Here is a 20683-nt window from a genome sequence, read left to right on the forward strand (position 1 = left end):
GCAGCGCGGTTCTGCGCCAGGGCCACTGGCAACAACGCTGAGAGCCCCCGCTGCAGCCCTTATTACTCTGCAGAGACAAACACCAGAACCCAGGCCAGAATCAACACTCTATGAATTACTGCCAAGAGGCTACGTTTTGAAGCTGTACGCTTGGCAAAAAGAAGGTTTGACTGCCCCCTTTTTTTTTTCTTTGAAAAAAAAAGGAGGCACAGAGAGAAAATTATTTTCTGAGAGCTTTCGGAAGGGCTCTGAAGATGTAGTTTTGCTATCTCCCACCTTATACTAGCTGACATTCCTGACACACAGTAATAACCAGACCCGCTGCAGAACAGGAACTAGCATTACAAGTTTAAAAGAGCTCCCTAGGAAGTTTTTTGTAACTGAAATATTCTCTCCAATTACTTACAGAATGGTAATTTAAGAATATTTATTCTCTAAAATATATTGCGCTGTAAAGCCCTTTCACTCAGCTATTAATTCGTTGCTAAGAAGCAGCGCAGGGCTTAATAGGACGTGGAGGTTTGGGTGAAAATTATGGGCTTGCTCTCTCCGTAGCTGTGAATTGATGCGTGTACATTGAAGGGCAGGGGGAGACAACAAGAAAGTAGGCTCGAGCGAAATGATCAGACAGAGCAGTAAGGCTTACAGGTGCTCTGAACCAACAAGAAGCCCCTGAGGTTGGTGAAGGGGACATTAATGCCTCCTTGGAAGATTTCAGGTGCACCCCGGCAGTAACCACACACCCCAGAGAGCATCATGTGGGAGGCAGGCAGCAGGCCGGGCATAACTGGGTAACAATTACCTGGATTTTCTGTGATTTTCAGGGGTAATTAAGAATTGGACTCCTCTAGAAACAGCATTTGTCTGAAGCCCGCAGGCTTGTTTTTTTAGGCAGCGGTTGTGCCATTGCAAGGGATATTTGTGATCTGAATCGCAGCCACGTTAAATACACTACTAAATACACAAAGCGTAACATAGCCTCCGTTATCCCTGGAACAACTCATTCCGCATGTGAACTTCTTTGGCCAGGGGAAAAGGGGACTGAAGGAGGAGGAGGAGGGTGCAAGTGCTCTTCACAAGTCACTCCTCTTGCTGCCGCCCCAGCCCTCTCCCAAGGGCTCTCTCACCTCTCCCAGTGTTTCTGTGAAAGACCCCACACTGACAGAGGCCAAAATCCTCCCCTTGCTCCTGAGGCCTCTGACAACACAGGTATTTGGTGGGACCCCAAGGGCCGGGGAGGCTGGTGGGTGCCCAGGGGCCAGCCTGCTGCCCGTGGCCCCCGTAGCAGGACGGACAGATGGACGGATGGACGGTTTGGCCGGGATTCACCTCTCTGCAGAGGGCAACCCAAACACGCCAGCCGCCCTCGCTCCGTGGAGGAAGGAATTTGGCAGGATTTGACAGTTGAGTGAGAGAGCGTAATTCCACATGAAACAGGCCAGATTGGAGGATTTCTGCATAATTAGGAGCATAATGCTGTATAAGAGCCTCCTAAATACCCACAGTTAACAGAGGGCAGCGTGCTCAGAGGAAGCCCATCTCTCATCATAAGGGACTAAAGCTGGCACTAAGTGGATGCAGATCTTCATTTTCCTTAATACCCGAGCAGCCCAACGGCAGTGCTAGACACAAGTCCTTCCCAGGACGTGCCAAGCCCTCAGCAGATCTCCTCGACCAGATGCCCTGGCTCGGAGGCATCCAACGTTCCCAGAGCAGCACCGCAGCTGTGCACGGACCCAGGCTCCGGGCAAGTTTCTATAGAAACAGGATGCAGATATAATTTAGGTGTTTACATGGCACAGCTGACTTCCTCAGCCACGCTTAAGCCACTGAGGCCGAGGAAAAGAGCCTGTAAAAATAAGGTGGGATTTCCTGCTGCTCGTCCTTGCTCCTCTACAAGGAGAAAACAATCCCCTTCCCTAGCAGGAACCCCAGGACAGGGGTCTAGCAGAAACCCCTAGCAGAAACCCCAGGGCCTGTGACTTTCCCAAGCCCTTCCCTCCACTAAGACGATATTGCCACCCATTCACTGTCACGGCTTCCCTCAGCACCCCTTCGCCTTCCTGAAAAAAAGAAAAAAACAGGATTCCCTAAGGGCTAAACTTTGGCTTTTTGCAGATGAGGAGTTTCATGTTGTCTGGTTTTGAAGCAGCAAAAGTTTCAAAGCCAGTTGCAGATGACAGCTCCTAAGGGACAGTGCCACCAAACTTCCCTGCCCCCTCCCTGGAAACGCTTGCTGGAAGGCAGCTGAAACTTTAAACGGAACAAAACAAAAAATGTTGAAAGGGATGGGCAAGGAAGGGAAAGCATAGGGATCGAGGAGACAGCAGATTAATAGCCTGGCATTTATGGCAGTTTAATAATAGAGCTGTCACAATAGGAGAGATTTACTAATTGCAGAGTCATTTGCTATGGATTCCCATCAAGCTGCCATTTAAATCGCTGTGTGGTTTTAAGATGCCTTTCGAAACAGGGGGAGTGGGGAGAAGAGACAACGCCCACAGTACTTATGCAGCTAAATTTAGGAAAGTATTGTGCTCTCGTGCAGATGAACGAGCAGACGAGGACAGCAAGGAGGGAGCCAGAGTTACCGCGAGCCCAGAGGAGCCGGAGGCAGGTGCGGGCCTGTGCCTGAGCCGCCCCACACAGCGAGTGGGGCTCACGTCTGGAAACACGGCTCTGACCTCGAGCCAGGCCCTGGAAGCAGTGCATATTCAACCAGTGACCTGCTGGTACCTCCAGTCCCTCCCCAGGCTATAGCTCCGGTGTGTCTTCTTGCAGAATCAGTCGGCACCAGCTTTAGGAGCAAAGAGTCACGTTAAAACACTAATCTGAGAGTCCCGATCTCTGGGGGTTGTCAGCAGGGAGAGCTGAGCGGGTCCTTCTTCTAGCTGAGTTCAAAGTGAGCTGGAAGCTTGTCATTCGTACTTTCTCAGCACGCGAACCACGCATTATGCAGCACCTCAACCCGGCTTTGCTGCAGGAGCCTGGAGAGGGCACGAGGCAGGGTAGCCTCAACAAACCAAGGTACAAAACTTCTGCAGGCACTTCTTCTGCACCGAGGTGCTGCGAGGGCTGCAGGGCACCCGCGGGGAGCACGCAGGAGGCAGGGGAGATGTGCCACCTGGAGCCAGCCCAGCGCTGCCACCCCACCTAGCCAGCAGCCCCAGGGGAGGCCATGCCTTCTGCATCGTGTACGTTCTTACGGCTCAGCTGAGACGCTGGTGAAAAGGCCGTTTTAATCCTCTTTTTCATTAGGGAACAGGGAAGTTAGGTCAGGGCTTTGCCTTTGCAGATGATCAACAATTAGCAGCCTACACGAGCGCACAGTTGGGGCTTTCTAGGCATTGCAATTCCGCTGTCATTTAATAACCAGCAGTGACTCAGAGGCTGCTCGCCTCCCACATGCTGTGGCCCAGAACTCTGGATCTTTTTCATCCCTTTTCAATCCAGTGGTACAGAAGATAAGAATCTATTAAACGAGGCTGCTTTAGCAGTGCATCTGCAGCCAATCTGACACACCAAGAGCATGATTTGATCAGGTATTATGTTTGCGGCTGTTCCCAAGGCTGTTGTTCAAATGCATTTGCAAAGAGGATGCTGTATGTGGGACCCTTCCCATATCAGCGCTGAGGACAGGAGACAACACCAGGTCCCATCCACCCTCAGCACCTTACTCTTGCTACAGCTGCTTTTAAGTGGTTTTGGTCTACCAGGAACACGTTTGGATATAGACGAGATGTGTTCCGTGGCATTTTCTTCTCAGAGGCACAATCAATCCCCGCTTTTAGTGGGGCAAGATAGCTGAAGCATAAGTGATTGCATTTTAGGGGATGTTCTACCACAAGCATGCTTAAATAGGATTCAGGTGTAATGAACACACACTACAAGATGAGTCTTCACTGAGGCAAATGTTGTGCTAGGGACAAGTTCAGGTCTAAGCAACTTCAGAAGAATGACTTTGCGTCTTAGACGAGGCTCCTCAGTCATGTTAAGCCAAGCCAAGCCTGCCAATATATATGTTCCCTATTCATTCCCATCAAGATGAAGGTAATGTTTACCCCCAGCTCCCTTGATAACCAAATACCTCCCAAGAGAATTGTCTATTTCTCTTGGCAAGACACAGAGGGAAAAGGATTCCTTGGTCACCTCATGCATGGTACCTTGGGAAATCTCTCTTCAGAGACCACCAGAAGAAGTGAGCACCATTTGTTGTTGCTTCTGCACAGCATCCTGAGGAGCTACCCCGGTGTCCAGGGCTTGGGATCCTTCTCATACTGCTCCGGCTTGGAGTCCACAGCCAGTGTCCCCACCACCAGTCCCTCCTGCATTGCCAAAAGCCCCGCTGCCGCCCACCAGTGATGGAGGAGACTGCCTGCTTGTTTCAGCAAGCACACACCGTCACCCCTGGCCCTGGCTGGCACTGCTGGGAGCTGGCTCTGCTCCAGGAGCTATTGAGGCAGGTCTGCATGCCTGTGCTGGCACGTCCTACCCTGAGCACCGTCTTTGTGTGCTACCAGACACCACTTCTGCACGGATTACAAAGCCCAAGGAGTTAGTCACCCTGTCAGCAAACCCAAAAACAAACACAACTAACCAGAAATAAGCTTTTTTTTGCCTGGGAAAATGCTGGGCTGAGGTACGGCCAGAAGAGGATTAAAGCAGCGCTTGAATTAAACAAGTGAGAGGGTGACGGTGACTTAGGGGAAACCCGTTTCAAAGCAACTCCTAAGACTGATAGGAGAGGTATGGGGGAAATACAAAGGCTGACAAGAAAGATATAGAAAATGGCTGCACCCAGAGATGCACAGTCTGGGAGGCTCTGGCAGTTTACTTTTACTCTATTGTTTGGTTTTGGCCTGGATTCTCTCCCCTGACCCCTTTGTCTTACCCTCCTTGGATACAGAAGAAGCCTGTCCTGCCTGTGCCCCGAGCTGGTGGCCTTGGCTCCTCTGCCTGCTGCCCTTCACCATGCAGGGGATGGCTCTGTCTGCCCTTGAAGGCAAAGCAGAAATAGCCTGAGGCTATTTCAGAAATAGCCTCAGGCTATTTCAGATTTTTTATTTCAAATTGTTTCGTCACTCTGAAGAACTGACTTCAACACCTAGGCCATGTTTGCAGCTTGGGTCCCCAGCTCTGGGTTCGTCTCCAGCCCAGGAGTTGAGCAGCCATGTCTCGGGGACCTCAGTGCCTCACATGTGGCCACCCACATGTATAAGCAGGTCTTGATCTGCTGGAATTAGAGCAGGAGTCTGTGCCATGCCAGGACACTCTGCAGGGAGCCAGAGCACCTCAGAGAGAGGCAAGAAGCCCATCACTCAGCAAGGAGTACTTGCAAAAAGCACCTGCACTGTGTTACGCTTCAGCATCCAGACAGGTTCCCAGAGGCAGTGGCTGAACTCACCCTAGTAACTGCTTTCCCCTGGAATTGAAAGAGATGATACAAGACTGTCTTCTCCCGTCATCTAAACCTAACATTTGTTTAAAAGCCTCAAACCCTATTTCTGCAATACCTGGAAGCACCAGGAGCAACCATCAGCAGAAGACCAGGAGGCAGTCTGCCACCATGATCCCTCTAGCTCCTTCCATGCAATTCGACGATGAATACTTACAAAACACGCCAGTACCAGCAGCCTGCTGAGCATCTGCTAGGAAGACGTGTTCATTAGCAGTGACATCTCCACTATTTTAAATCCAAACAGGACCTGTGATCTGCATTTATGCCATTTACAATGTTTAGAGCAGACACTGCTTGAGAAGCCTACCCCCATGCATCGTTATCAGCACTGCTCGAGCCACCGTTCAGCTGCTAATTAGAACTGAAAGCACCAATTGATTGCTAACATCAATATTAATATGAAGCCTTTATTAATGCCACGGTGAGATGCCCACAAGTGCAGCACGGGTGCAGCCGACCTTTCAAAGCAACTGGAGAAGGGTCCCAAGCCACATTCTGGCCTTATTTATCTGTTCCCCCAAGGTAACAGTGGTGCTGAAGGCCAGGCTGAGGGCTGGAAGCAGCCCGGGCACTGCCACATCTCGGACTGCCCCCAGCACCAGGGGACAGGACGGCTCCTGCTGCCCCTCGGTGGTCTATGGGCTGGAGGAGCTCAGGAGCCATGAGCCAGCTCTGCTCTCTTACAGCCTGGCTTCAGACCTCTCTCCGCTCCGTATCCATCAGAAAGGCGCGGGGCTTTTCTCCCAAACGGCCCCAGCCTTTAGCAGATGTGATAAGCACCATTTATTTATTGAGCCCTCACTTCATCACCTATAAAATCCCATTTTCCCTTCCCACAAGGGAGCAGCAGTTGTTTCGGAGGCTGCCAGACCAGGACCTTAATGCACGGCAATTCTCCCAAGGCAGCAGGGCACAGAGCTCTGCTCTCCTGCAAGCTGGGCTTTGCCTGCAGCGCGTGGAGCTCCACCAGGGAGCAGCATGTACTTGCGATTGAGGGCTCTACAGCTCCTTTTAAAATGGCTAACGCAGGGCTGGGGGAGGAGAAGAGGGATGGAGAGGGATGCGGGTTAATATTTTCCTTCTCCCACACACACGGGGTCACAGCATCACCCTGCGAGACAGAGGGCGCTGCTGCAGCGCCCAGCAGATTGCTTCTCGTCCCTACGGGCTGACCTACAGAGCAAATAGCCGCCGGGCAATTAGAAACACAGACAGGAAGCCCAGGGAGAATCAGGCTTCTGAGATGACTTCAGCCTGGCTGCACCGAGCTCTCCAAGAGTCCCGAGGCAGTTATTTAAGCCAGGAGGGCCTGGCTTGCCCATCACAATAATTGGTTCCTATTCCCAATGGGTCCAACACAAGCACAGGACAGCCCTTATCTTCCTTCTCAGCCTTCTGACAGGGACGGACATCCTGGTTTGACATTTGTCCTTGCTGCTCCCCTCGTGCAAAGTCAGAGAGTCACAAAATTCATATCCTAACTTAAGTCTTATAAAGCCTAAATCAAGAAAAAAATGCTATACGTCAGCCCCAAAGTCAGGCCTTTTGGAAGACACAGAGCAGCCTGGAAAGGGATGGGGAAAGGGCTAAGACAGTTTGCACGAGAGCTTCCTGCGCCATGTTATTGGTGATGTTGGGATTAGGATTACACTGCAATACTTGCAGCGGAGCCTCACACCCAGGCCTGCCTGGCCAAATGCCCACTAGATCTCTATGCGTTCATTTTCTGGTGATGGACACACAAAATGCCCTCACGCAGTGGCAGCAGAAAAGCCTTACAGCTGGTTGGGACCGCAGCAGAAAGCATCGTGGTGGGCTTGTGCACGTGGATGTGTGCGTGTGCATGGTGCAGCAGGGGTAAGAGAACAACACCGTGCAAAGCTTATTTATCGTCAGGATAATGCTATCAAAAATATTTCGTTGTTATATGATGGGAAGTGAAAAACGACCACTACCTTGTAAAGGCCCTTGTAGCTCCAGCTGAGCGTGGAAAGGAGAATATAGAAGAAAGCTGCAACATGCCTGTCTGTGAGCGTGGGGACAGCCCACGAAATCCCCACCACAGGCTGCACAGGTACAGGAATGTGGGAAAAACTGCTAACACATTTAAGCACTACTAAAATACACCCACATACATACACATCACTCTCAACAGAAGTTTGGCACATACCGTCTCCGTCGCATTATGTCACCACCACATGTTACTGTTTGGACAAAATGGTAAAGACTTGAGCGAGGGTTTTAAAGTTCTGCTGGGGATGAGGACAGTGGGGATGCCCTCACCAATGTCAAGAGGATAGAGAGAACAATATTTCTGACAAAAAAAAAAAAAAAAAAAGGTCAGCACTCAGCCCTCACAACGTGGTATAGAAATTGTCAGGAAAAAAAAAAAAAAAACACAACCACAAGGGCCATCACCTCTGCAGGGATGGTTTCTAGCTGGGATGTTTCCAGGGGCTAACCCATAGAAAAAGTGCTCTGACAGCTGCACAGTCCTACACTGTTCGGACACGGCCCTGAGGGCTCACCACAGAGCTCAGGCATCTTCAGGCTGGTGTTCAGCTAAGAACAAAAGAGGAACTCCATGCAAAACACTTTTCCTCATCTCTGTTATTTTGATAGCTAATGCATAGGCTTTTTCGGTTCTATTCACTCATCCTACAGAGTTCTGTAAACTTCCCCTTGCCCCTTTCCCTCCACGCAGATACGCTGGGGGGAGATGGAGCAAGAACTCCACTGTTTACACACACACACACCACACACCACACACACCACACACACAGGCATCGAGTCTCAAGTCTCAGGTCTGTCAGACTCAATGAGTGGTGATTGATGTAGCCTTCTAAGCAATGGGTTTTGTCAGAAAAAAAAAAAAAAAGGAGGAAAGCTGTAATGCTGCCCAGACTGCTGCAGCAACTGAAGTAGACTGGAGAGTCAGCGTCCTCAGTCCCCCTCCTCCCAAAGGCAGCCTCATACAAAGTCTTTCCTCTACGTTTTCTGATTTCAACTATTGGAGTTTAAAAAAAACAAAACACAAAGACACAGTAAAACCAACTAACTGTGCCATCTCACTCCATCAAAACCTCCCTCCCGCAGCAATCAATGGCAAGGCCGGCTGGCGCTCACAGGAGAGCCTTCCAGATCAAAGCACACAAAGACCGCTTCGACAGGCCTGCTTTCTGGAGGGCTTGTCTCTGTACCTCCCGATTAGCTCCAGGTCCAACGCAGGTCAACAGCAGACGAAAGCCAGACGTTTAGCAAACACACCAAACTGCCACGAGTCTTCATTCCCAGCCTCTCACGCAGCCCTTACTGCGGCTGCCCCACGCCAAGCCTCTTTCACTTGCACCCCAGGAGCTGGGATCTCAACGGGTCAAGGGCAGTGGTGCCAGCTCTGGTTGGGACTCCCCCATGTTAGACGTCCTGCATCCCTCCTCCTGTGGCACACAGGTCAGCGAGTTGTACAAGGCACTTCAGCTCGTGTGCAGAGGCTGCATGTTTATTATTTACGTGAACGCACCCAGCGGCAGCTCACAGGACGGAGCACCAAGGGGACAAGTTGCTCTTGGCAGCCTTGGCACCTGCCTCTCTGGGGGACAGCGATGAACGCCACCGCAGCGCGATAGCTCGGCCCCTGTCCGTCCCGAGCCAGCATTAACCCCTGCCAACAGAGGCGTTTTGAGTGCAGTGTCTGATGGTCCTTTTAATTATTCCCTACCAGCAACAGCTTAATGGGAAAATCGAATCAGATTTATCCTCCACCTACACTGGGTAACTCTGGCCTCAAAGCAGAAACGGGGGGGTGAAAATCCATCAAGGAATCCCTTTATGGCTTGAAAAGGACACGACCCATGGAGATTTTCAAAATCAATTCTGCTTCTGAGGAGCCCCATAAAGGGGGGATTTCAATCAGAGCTCTGTGCCTCTTGCCGCCGGTTGTTCCTCCACGGAGGGATGTGTTTCCTTCGTGTCTCGCATCCACCCAGAAGCCAGAAAGCCCCCCCCCTCCCAGGGGGCCCTGTGTGTCTCCAGAGCATCGCTCTCCTCCTCGATGGCGCTAGCTGCCAGCACTTTAACCCCTCTTAAGCAAAGAGCAGGTCCACAGCCCAACAATTTCAGACCTCCACGGGCAATTTGCACGGGGAGCTGAGCTGCTGAGTGACACGGGTGCAGGAAGGTCGGTGCTCACGTGGAACCCTGCAACCCCGCTGCGAGGAGCGAACCGCCGCAGATAGGAAGGAAGCAAGCACTGCTGGAGCCTGCTACAGGAGCAGGCACAAGGAGGTTATAATGTTCTGCCACAACGTTATCCAGGAGCTGTTCAGGACATCTAACGGCCACGGAAAAGCAGGAAGAAGCAATTAGCTGGATAACATGCCTCCGCATACAGCTTGGGAGCAGAACAGCAAAGGGGGAGGTGGTGATTTTAAGATACAGAGGGAAGAAAATAATTTTTAAAAAGAACAAAAAAGACACACACACAAAACGACTTTGGCCAGATTCCCTAGGAAGTACGTAGGCTCATAAATCCCACACATTTCAAGAGAAGTAGAAAATTTGCTGTCTTTAGGGGATCTAAATTTGGATGAGCTGTGGTGGGTTTCGTAAAGGCTATTTCCATCGTACCACCACTCTAAATTTGGATTCCTTGTCTTTTTGGAGGTGCCTGGTGTTCCTAACAAGCATTAGGCAAAAGGCTTAGAAGACTACATGTAAATCTTCCACTCAGGTTCAGCAACAAGGTGCCTGTTAGAACAGCGATCCCAGCCTCTGAGCTCTTTGCAAACCCAAACTTCCCTGATACTGGCAAGGGACCGTCTCCCGTCCCTGTCCCTGTCCCTGGAGGAGGGGGCTGGCCGCAGCAGTCCTTGGGCTCCAGCTCGCTGTGCTTGAGCCAACTCCCCTGTCAGGAGGAGGGTATGAGCACGGAAAGCCTGTGTAATTTAAGCAGGCAGTAAAACATCCAGATGAAGATTACTCAGTACATTAAAACATAATTATGGCAAGTTGTTCCTGAGTTAGGAAGTTAAAGCACAAGGATAATAATTGGAGATCTCCAGAAGAGAGCAGTCCGGTTTGGCTTCCAGCACAGCATGTGGATGCTGTACATTAGAACAAGGGCAGAAAAAAGAAATGACAAAGGATAGAGGAACGTTCAAAAGTATCTAGCAAGGGGCAGCTCTTTCCAGTTCTTTTGTTAAAACTTGTATACTTCGTATCACCTTTAAGTGGGATTCTCAAGGGTGTTTTTGCTCAGCCTTAAGACCTACAGGAATCAAAGCCACGCCATGGTGGACACTCAGCGTCGCACTGACTCACGCACAGGCTAAACACGAGGAGCAGTTTGTGACCTCAGTCCAGCAAGACACACGGTCCTGCTGTCCCAGGAAAAAACAAAAGTACAGTAATCTCATTACATTTTAGGGATGATTCAAGACCTCACAACAGTCTCCGGCTCACCAGAGTTGTGATGACTTCAGAAGAAGCCATCGTGTGCCACCGTGCCCGTGGCACAGCGCCATCCCCAGCCCACGCCAAGGAGGCAGACCTGAGACTTAAATCCTTTGCTTGTAACAGGCAAACCCAAGACCTGCTTATAGGAATAAGCCTCCGAAAGGAAACCAGCCTTTTTATTAAAAGCACATAACTAGGAGAGAGAAAACCACCACCTCCTTTCTCCCTTCCTAGCCTGCCTGGACACCAAGGCGGCCGGGGGATCGCAGAAGTTTCTGTTCGGTTAATGAAATAACCAGCTGCAGACCTCAAACAAGCATCTCACAACCCACCCCGGTCCTTTACAGGGAGCTTTAAAACCAAAGGAAAAAAAAAAAAGAAAAAAAAAAAGGAGTGAGAGAAAGGTTAATTAAGCCACAACACAAACGAAGCCTCCCATCAGGCGTACAATTACCTCGGAGTGCCCTCCACCGGAGGAAGGTCTGCAAGAAGTGCATGCTCTTTTTTCTCAGTCCCAGCGGAGGTGGCAGCATCACAAAGGCCAGGTCCGCTCCGCCGCTCGCTCACAACCTCTCGGGCATCGCTGACCTCCTTCCCGCCAAGGATCTCCTTCCAGCCGAGGATCTCCTTCCAGCCAGGGACCTCCTTCCAGCCCAGGATCTGCCTCCAGCCCTCAGCACTACCTGGCTCCGGCCCTAGGGCAGTGCCCCTGGTCCGTTCTGCTCATCGCTGGTGTGGAGTCTGGGGCTTCTCTCTCGCATTCCCTCTCCCTCTCCAAATAAGCAATTAGCATGAATAATTACAGCTCTGATGATAATACCCAGCCACCTTTGAGCAAGAGGGAAAGACTGTAATTAACTCTTTCTTAGGGATCAGAGGAGGCTGAAATAGCACAAGCCGAATTATCTTCTTCTGGGACACCTCCTGGCTGCCGAGGAGCTTTGGAAAGAGCAGGCGCCAGAAGTCAGGCACCGTCCTTTCAGAAACCTCCCCACGAACCCCATTTTACACCCATTTATTTTAAGAGATCACTAGATGTGCAAATTTACATGGAGGGCAGAATGATCCCCCACAGACATCCCCCGTGATGTCCTTAGCTGGCAATAAGCCCCCCATCCGCCTGCAGAATTACCCCACGATGAATCCCTGGTCTCTGCGCACTTCGTAGCCGTTCCTCCCTGGGGACCACGCTGGGGTCATGTGTGGATCCCCCTGTGTGCGACACAGAACTGTGCCGGCGGGGGGATGTCGCCACCAACCCTGCGCGGGACTCAGGAGACCTGGAGCAGGCACCGATGCCCCCCCCCCCACTACGGGATCCTGCCTTAAACCCAGAGTTACGGCGCTCCCACCCCAGAGCCCTCTTCCAGCCCCAGCCCCCAAGACACAAAAATCCATAAATAACGCAAGTGAGGACTCAAGATCAAATCGGATGCTCAGAGGGAAGCTGGAATGAGCAGGTTTAACGTGTCTTTGCACTGAACTGGCTTTGTCCCCATCCCAGAGGCGGCAGATGGGTCAGACACACGGGCACGTCTTGCTGCCAGCCCCTTCCAAGAAGCCCCACCAGATGCACCACCCAAAAAAAGGGTTACGGTGAGCTCAGAGCCTAAGCCAAGGGGCAGGGGTCCCCTGCAATCATTGCTCCGCTTTTCTAGGGACACCAAAAGGGGGGGGGAGGCTGTGCTACGTGGCTGCTCCAACATGCTCTCTTCTCTTTATCAGAAACAGTGATTAATAGAGTTATTATCCAGTCCTGTCATGCTTTAATGCCATTGCAGTGGCTGGAGATGCTCTTAGGGCGCTGCAGCGTAACAGTCGGGTACGCTGCCCTCCGAACACTCCGGTCTCTTATTAAAAGAGCACGGGGTTTGTGAACCTCTCCTCTTGTACTCTATTGACCTGAAATGTTTAAGAGTGGAAAAGAATCATGTGTTTATGAACCCCTTATCACTCGCCTTACAAAACCCGCTGAAATTTTTATAAGTCTTCAAGCACTTCAGCATTAATTTTCATATTGCAATGACTCTACACGATAATTCTTTTATTTATGAAGTCAAGGTGCTCAGGGCACTGTACAATGTAACAAAGCAAATTAAAATGCAATAAAATATTTATTTAGATAATAATTTGAGAGATCTAACAATTTTGTAAGTAGGACTTGACCAAGATATTGTACATAATGCGTATTTAAAATTTCCTCATTTCATATGCTCTTTTGTTGCAGAACTATCTTTTTTTGCTAATTCCTTGAAAAATGAGAGGGTAAACATTCTCATATACAGACTGAATCCCACGGATTATTATGTACATTAATTCCCCTGCAACATGAATTGTTCCATGGGCATTAACAGTATTAGGCAACAACATGAGGTGAAGCTTGTATGTCAAGACCCAAATGGTAGCTATTAATAACTAATATGGCCAATGCTGCTCAATGGTTATGATAACAAAGTCTTAAAATGCTGTTTTGCTGTGAAAAAACTACACCCATGGTACCTATACCAACTGTGTGGGCCAGCGTAAATTCAAGAGTGGGGTGCGTTTGGAAAAGGCAAGCAACGATTTTGCACAGATTTGCACCAAAATGAAGCCACGGAAATCAAGCAAAACATCCCCAGTGGATCTGGCAGGGATGAGCCACCCGAAAAATTCCAGCTTATGGGGCAACTGCAGCACAGACAGCACCGGGTGAGTGAATCGGTGTGCAGGCAGGGCCTGAGCTTTAGAAACAAAGACCTGGGGCTCAGGACTGGGGCTCCATGGTCCCATCACCTGGCTCAAAGTCAGAAGGATGCCGTTTGATCAGCACTTAAGGTTACTGCTGAACAGCAAGCTGTGAGCGATGCAGCCTGTTGTAGTCTGCTCTACGCTCAGTACCGGTTGCCTTGGGGTATTATTTGCTAAAACTTCCAATGCTTTCAATTAACACGTAGCAAAACCATTAGTCACGATGTCTTCATGACAAATAATTGCTCTCCCTGGCTCCTTTCCTCACCACCGTGAGTTTCTGTTTAATTTACAGACGCCAAGAAAACAGAAAGAAATCCAGCCTAAGACTTCACCGGCTTCCTAAGCATAAATTAATCAGCTTTTCCAACACCTCTGGTGGCGAGTTGGCACTTTGCTATTTCACGGACCCGAAGGAGGGGTGACTCGTCCAGCAGCAGACGGAGTCGCAGTGGGGTGCAGGAGGGACCCAGGCCCTTTGAGTCACATCTGTGGGGTCAAAGCGTGAGCCCTAGCCCTGCCGTGTGGGGCTGCGCCTCGGCACAGCCTCTGTGCTGCCCCCAGCTGTGCGGGGCACCCGCAGCGGGCACGAGATGAAAGGAGGAAGATGCAAACATCGGAGGAACCGAGGAGACCATCTTTTAAAGAAAACACAGCTACTTCCTTGCTAATTATTCAGACCTCGGGCTTTGCCTTAACCAGCAGCGGAGGCTTCGTGCAGGAAGCGCAGCCGAGGATGCTCGGGGAGGGAGGAAGGACCTGCCAGCCCCCCGGCCCTGGCTGCATGCGGGGCAGGGGCCCTGCAGCCCTGCAGGACAGGCAGTGGTTCGGGTGCTGGAAGCACTCAGCTCACCCCTTTGGAAATGGCCTCTGAGAGCAACACCCCAAAAACCAACGGGCTGAGGGAGCTGTGCCCAGGTGATTACAGAAATGTGAGCTGAAAGCTGTTCAAAGGCATCCGAAAGAGAAAGGGAAGAGGGCTGCCAAGCCTGACTCCTGAGATAAAGTCTCTGCGCTGACAAGTTCGCCTCCAATTTGGCATTGTTGTGTCTGACAGCATCTGGAGCCGAAGCCGGCCCCATCTGATCCTCCCCACCACCCGCCTCGGAGCGAGTGGCCGCAGTGGCGCGACGGGGTGCTTGGGACTGGCTGTCCCCACGTCCCCTCACTGCCACCATCCCGTACCTCAGCCAGGGGTGACAGCCACCCATGGGGACAGCCCTGTCCCTGCCAGGCCACCGCAGCGGGGCCAGCAGCACCGGCCGGGCTCTCCCCGTGCCGCAGCGCCGACCTCCTCGCTCTGCGCTTCGAGGAGCTCGCAGAGAAAAGAGTAAATCTCAGCAGAAATGGGGGTTGCGCTATTATACACCAGTACCAGGGGAGAGGATTAAATAATTAATCACAAAAGCAACTGAATGTTAACAAGGCGAGCGGGATCAAACCGCATGCAAGATGCAAAGCCCGCCCCCAGCCCTCTTCGGGGTGCTGACAAGCCTCATTTTAATAACGCAGCTACTGGGGCTGAGAGGATGTGGCACAAATAGATGGATCCCAGCCCTCGCCGACTTGTGCGGGGGATCAGCCTGACATCTCCTTCGGCAGCAGGCAGGGCTGGGATCAGCTCAGAGCCGTGTTTCGCTGGGAGAGAGGAGTGTGCTGGGCCTTAGGTGGGCTTTGCAAGCCCAAGCACATAGGCAGGGGGCTTCTGCATTTGTCACCCTGCTCTCTGGAGGCTCTAATGGAAGGGGGGGACGTGTACGGAATGAGAAGAGCAAACAGATAGTGCTGGTTTGGTGCCACCCCTACACCACAGAACCTGACTGTGCAGTGTCCAGTGAACGGGAGCTGGCAGGGATAACAGCCTTAGGAAGAAAACACATGAACGTGTCTCTCCTGGATGCTCCACCAGGTCAGCCGTGCTGAGGAAAGAGATCTCAGTCATTCAAGTTTGTATCGTTCTGCACGTGATTTATCTCCACGCAGGCCACAGACAAACCTCCCCAGCCCACCACACACCAGACCCAGCCAGCCCAGCGTGGATGCTGCGTCGCACCGCCTTGTTACAGAGCTCATAAGTGCTAACATCTACATCGCAGTCCTTTGACCTGTTTTTATCAGGCTTTTTCCATCCTATGGTGAGAAATAGTTGTGCCTACTAGGGTGAATAAGACCATTTAGACTCCATTGTTCCAATAGCTACAAAAAAAAAAAAACAACACACCTCTAATAATTATATCTTCTGCTTTTACAGCATCATGGCTTCCAAAAGAGCTCTGCATATTTAAACTGATAGGAATAGCATCCCTCCGACGCTGCAATTTGAATTTGAAGGGATGTAAGGACCCTGCTTAATGGCACACAGGAATATTTAAGATCTAAGGGTACCTGCCCACTCAGTGCAGTGCACCACACACGGGGATCCTCTCCAGGAGTTTGTTTTGGCTCTGGTATTTTTACCCTGTGAAGTCTGAATAGGCTAACTCCCATGCAGCTGAATGTGGGAAGATGAGTCTGTAAGACCATGAGATTAGCTTTTCTAAAGCATCTGCATGATTGTAGGGCAGCAGCCTCACACAAAGACCCATGTGCTGAAGTCTGTGTGATGTTTCTGAAAACCCCCTGTATAAAATGCAAAGCCCTCTCTCTTCCATCATTGACATTATCATCACAAAACTTGGTTAAATTAAGGAAAGCCGTAACCTAAAACAATGCTCATGCTATTGCATTTACAGTCTCCAAGCATTATTTTATAATACTAAGGGTACCTACACACCCATACCATCTCCTATCCACTAAGCTTTAATTCTGTGTATTTTTTCAGAAAAAAAAACCAGCAGACCATGAAATCACCTCCTCTGTCTGCCTCTCTTACCAAGACTGGAAGAGAGCAAAGTGAATTCTGGAGGCTTCCCCATCAAGGTATGAAAGCCACAAGACACCCACAGGGTCAAGATTTTCTTGGGACCAGAACACTGCAAACAACAGGACGCTGCAGGACGTGCCTGCAGCCCCAACAGCCGGTGTCATAGCAGGGGTTGGGGCAGGGAGCTGGGACACGGTCGGCAATTCAGCAATCCAGAACTTACTCAGGCGCTCGCTGGCTTCGAGAGGCTTTGCTGCAACACTTTAATGATACACGGGCTGAATATTTTGCATTTCTGTGCATAAAACCTCACTCAGCTGGAATGAGGTTGCGTCCCCTGTGGTACATCATTTACATTAAAATCCCCCCCCTGCTTCTCAGCATGACTTTCATGTCCCCCCACCATTTAAGATAGCAGAGGAATATATATGTGCGAGGATAGAAGGGAGGGGGTAACATCTTTTTTAAACATTCATTGAGCTGGAAGTGGGGAAGATGCCAGCATACGAAGGGTTCAACTGATGTGGAAATGCAGCTCTTTGAAAAGAAGGAACTGAACACCAAAACTGGTTCAGTGCAGCTAAATTGGTCCCCTAAGGGCCAGTGGTAACAGAAACCTTCAGTCCAAATAAGAACAAGTGAAATATTCACCAAACAGCATTTGATGCTTACGTGCAAGAGAAAAAAGGGGTGAAAATGTTGGAAAATGAAAATATCACGCTACCGAGCTCAAAAAGAAGAGACAAATAAAGTGGGTTTTGGGCGACTTCTCTAGGTGTTACGAGGTTCTGGTGACCCAGCATTGGTAACTCCGACATCCCCCAAGAACGTGGCTAAAACCTAAAGCCAGTGCTGGAGGTTGCCCCACGTCATGCCATCCCACTGGTCAGACTGGTCGTGCTGGGCTCCCTCCAGGCTCTGAGCCACTGAACCAAGTGACACCACCTCAGTCAGACACAGACAAAGCCTGAACTTACTCAGCTAAAGCTCAGTTCTTAACTATTTTGCAAGAAAAATATATCAGAAATACGACAATCTTTTAAATTCAACCTGAGAGGGTTGATAGAGTTGATTTTTGTTGCTCAAATCCATCTGTTTTGTCCCATTTCAATATTTCTTCGGTTTTTGTTCTTCCCAGAAAGAATTGTATAAATGCAGGTTCTCTAGTACCTGAATTTCTTGAGTCATTTTAATATCTATTATTATGATTATTGCTTGAAGACAAAACTGTAAGCAATAGCTGCTTCCAGGGCACGAAGGGAGTTCATCAGAAAATACAAGAATAGATTCAAAGAAAGAAAATGCATAAGAAATGAACTGCTCGGGGAAGCAGTGCTTGTTTTATGGGAGGAACACAGATACCATATCGCTATTTAAATTCCTTGCTTTCTGAAAACGTCTCGTTTTTATGAACGTTCAGCTACGTATCATAGAAACAAAAAGGAGTTATTTCTTCCTGCTTTACCAATCTGGGATGAGTTCGTCGAAGAGAAAACCCTGCCAGTATCCCTGGGATATAAGAACATAGGTGTTGCTAATATACAGGGACAGCAGCTGAGAAGCTACCTAACTGGACAGTATTTTATTTTCCAGCTGGGATCACTGAAAAGAAAGTGGAAGAACCAATGCTCAGCCTTGGAGCCCTCACTTGCAGGCAGAGGAAGAATTACTTGAAGGAAGACTTGTGTCATTGGATTCCTACCTCGCTGAGCAGTTCTTGTTGCACTGGCAGCAGATCTGAGTGGGGAAGTATTTTTTTTGTCTTGCAAGATCAAACTATTTTCTGGTGATACAGAGGTTATACATACCACAGCTGAAAACGTAAAAGAACTGAGAGGTCAGCTCTAGCCCCGGGTCTAAATCAGGCACCAGGGACCTGAGCTGGGAGCTCTGGTTGTCTGAACATCCTGACCACCCGGTCACTGCCTGTGTCTCAGGAAAACATCTTTCTCTTTACTCTGACTGTGGTTAGAAAGCTCATACCGGACTAAAGATCTCATCAATCAATGGGTACTGACTCTCCCTTTTAACTAAAAATCCTCCCAGTTGTGTCCATTTCTTGGACTGCTCACGTGGGCTGCAGTACGAGGCTGGTGAGACCAGGAGAACAAGTCTTATGAGTAGCGCCTGAGAGAGCTGGGGTTGTTCAGCCTGGAGAAGAGGAGACTCAGGGGCAACCTTATCACACTCTACAGGTCCCTTAAGTGAGGCTGTAGAGAGGTGGGGGTTGGTCTATTCTCCCACGTGCCTGGTGACAGGACGAGGAGGAATGGGCTAAAGTTGCGCCAGGGGAGGTTTAGGTTGGATGTTAGGAAGAACGTCTTTACTGAAAGGGTTGTTAGGCATTGGAACGGGCTGCCCAGGGAAGTGGTTGAGTCACCATCCCTGGAGGTCTTTAAAAGACGTTTAGATGTAGAGCTTAGGGATATGGTTTAGTGGAGGACTTGTTAGTGTTAGGTCAGAGGTTGGACTCGGTGATCTTGGAGGTCTCTTCCAACCCAGACGATTCTGTGATTCTGCGAATAGGCCTGGGAAAAAAATAAATAGAAAGATGGGGAGAAAGAGCCTGCCTTCCTCTCTGCCAGCCATAGCAGTTGTGCTCCTAATTTCCCAAAACTTCTTGAGATAGACAAACATATTTTAATCAAAACAAGACGTGGGCAAGCAGAAAGAAAAAAGAAAAGTTATCTGCAAAGCCTTTGACTGAAAAAGGATGATGCTTTCTCTGGGTGACATGCGGAGAAAAGACCATGTCTCCTCACAGAAAAAGCTGTGCCCCTGGTAACTTCATGTATAGGCTGAGGCACCTTGGTCAAACCCCCCCACACAAATGTCTCAGCAAGTGGTGGCTTTTAATTGCTTTTACTCTCTTGCAATGTGTTTTGTGCAATGGATGCTGACCTACCAGAGGCAGCACAGTCACAGCAGCAGTACAGAGCACACTGCTGCAAAATCCTGGACAAATGTCCAAAGCACTGGTTTTCTGCTCAGGCATGCTATCTGGGTGGAAAAAAGAAGCGTGAATGAGGAGAAAACATTATCTCATGGCTGTTCCTTTACCGTTCAATGCACTTGGATGAGAAGGGACATACTGGTCACAAACACAGACAATTTATTTGAAAAGGCAGTTAGTTTCCTCTTGCTTTTGCATTTCCTGAAATAGATTGTAAAAAAGGGAATGCAGACAGATGTGCGGCAATTTCCTAAGAAGCACAACACTTCCCTGTGCCTTCCCACTCTGTTATCAGCCCTGAATTACACATTGCTGTTGATTTCCATGGCTTTGTGTGATTAATCTGGCTATACTTTGTAAAGCAAAGAGAGCAAGAGGGAGAGTGAGAAAAGGAAATCACTCACGAAAAACTAGGTTACAATAACCCTCGGGGTCTGAGTGAAACCAAGAAGAGGAGAAAAGTTCAGCACTGGGCTGCAGCCTGGCAAGGACACAACCCTGGCTCCAGCACACAACACAGCATGTTTAGAAGCAAGTTTTATGAAGCCTTATTAAAAGAAAACAATGGAAACCAGGTGGCTTTTTGGGATGTAGACCTGAGGATAAAGATAACTTACCTCCCCTGCAGCCAGCAGGATGCAACTAGCTCATACAACAGGGAAGAAAGTAGATGAAGGAGCCTGCCCTGATGCCGTCCCGGCACACTCTGCAAGGAGATGGGTCGCTCCTCCTGCCAGACACCACGAGCCCAGATACCACAGCAGGGAGGGAGAGGAAAGCTGGAGAAGCACCTCTCGTCAGCAGCTAATTGCTGCAGGAGTGCAACCGCTAAGCACCAAATTTGTTGGAAATAATTAGAAAATGCTGTAGGCTAATTTTAGCCTACAGCAAGAGCCGGTCTTGCTTAGCTTTGCTATTTGTATCTGCCACTCATAAAAGCATCTTTCTTTTTTTTGGTCCAGATCACAAAAAAAAATCAATTAAAATACAGCCCTCTGTACCTAGCTAACACGTAGCCTTGGTATAATCTCAGGACCCCACCAGAGCCAGAAAGATGAAACCACACTTCACGTTATTGTTGTCTTCTTATTCTTCTGCCACGCACTGTTAAAATATTTTGTTAGTTAATAAAAGCACTTCATTTTATCCACCAGCACTCACAGTAACTCCACTGAAGGATGAAATGGAAACCTCGTTCCTTGCCAAGTATTTACATCGAGACAGG

At 49.6% G+C, this 20683-nt stretch overlaps 1 protein-coding gene across 10 annotated transcripts in view; it reads right to left on the reverse strand.

Annotated features, from left to right (window-relative positions):
* GRIP2 (glutamate receptor interacting protein 2) overlaps positions 1-20683 on the reverse strand; it is a 266312-nt gene that overhangs the window by 101644 nt on the left and 143985 nt on the right. The window contains exon 1 of one of the 10 annotated variants that reach the window (XM_083796154.1): positions 11367-12222. The exons of the other annotated variants lie outside the window; for them this stretch is intronic. Coding sequence (XP_083652280.1) covers positions 11367-11445 — 79 coding nt within the window. The 5' untranslated portion in view covers positions 11446-12222. Of the gene's footprint in view, positions 1-11366; positions 12223-20683 lie in introns of those variants that run through there. 10 annotated transcript variants of the gene reach the window in all.

Source organism: Anser anser, assembly GCF_964211835.1.
Source record: "Anser anser genome assembly, chromosome: 12".
NCBI lineage: Eukaryota > Metazoa > Chordata > Aves > Anseriformes > Anatidae > Anser > Anser anser.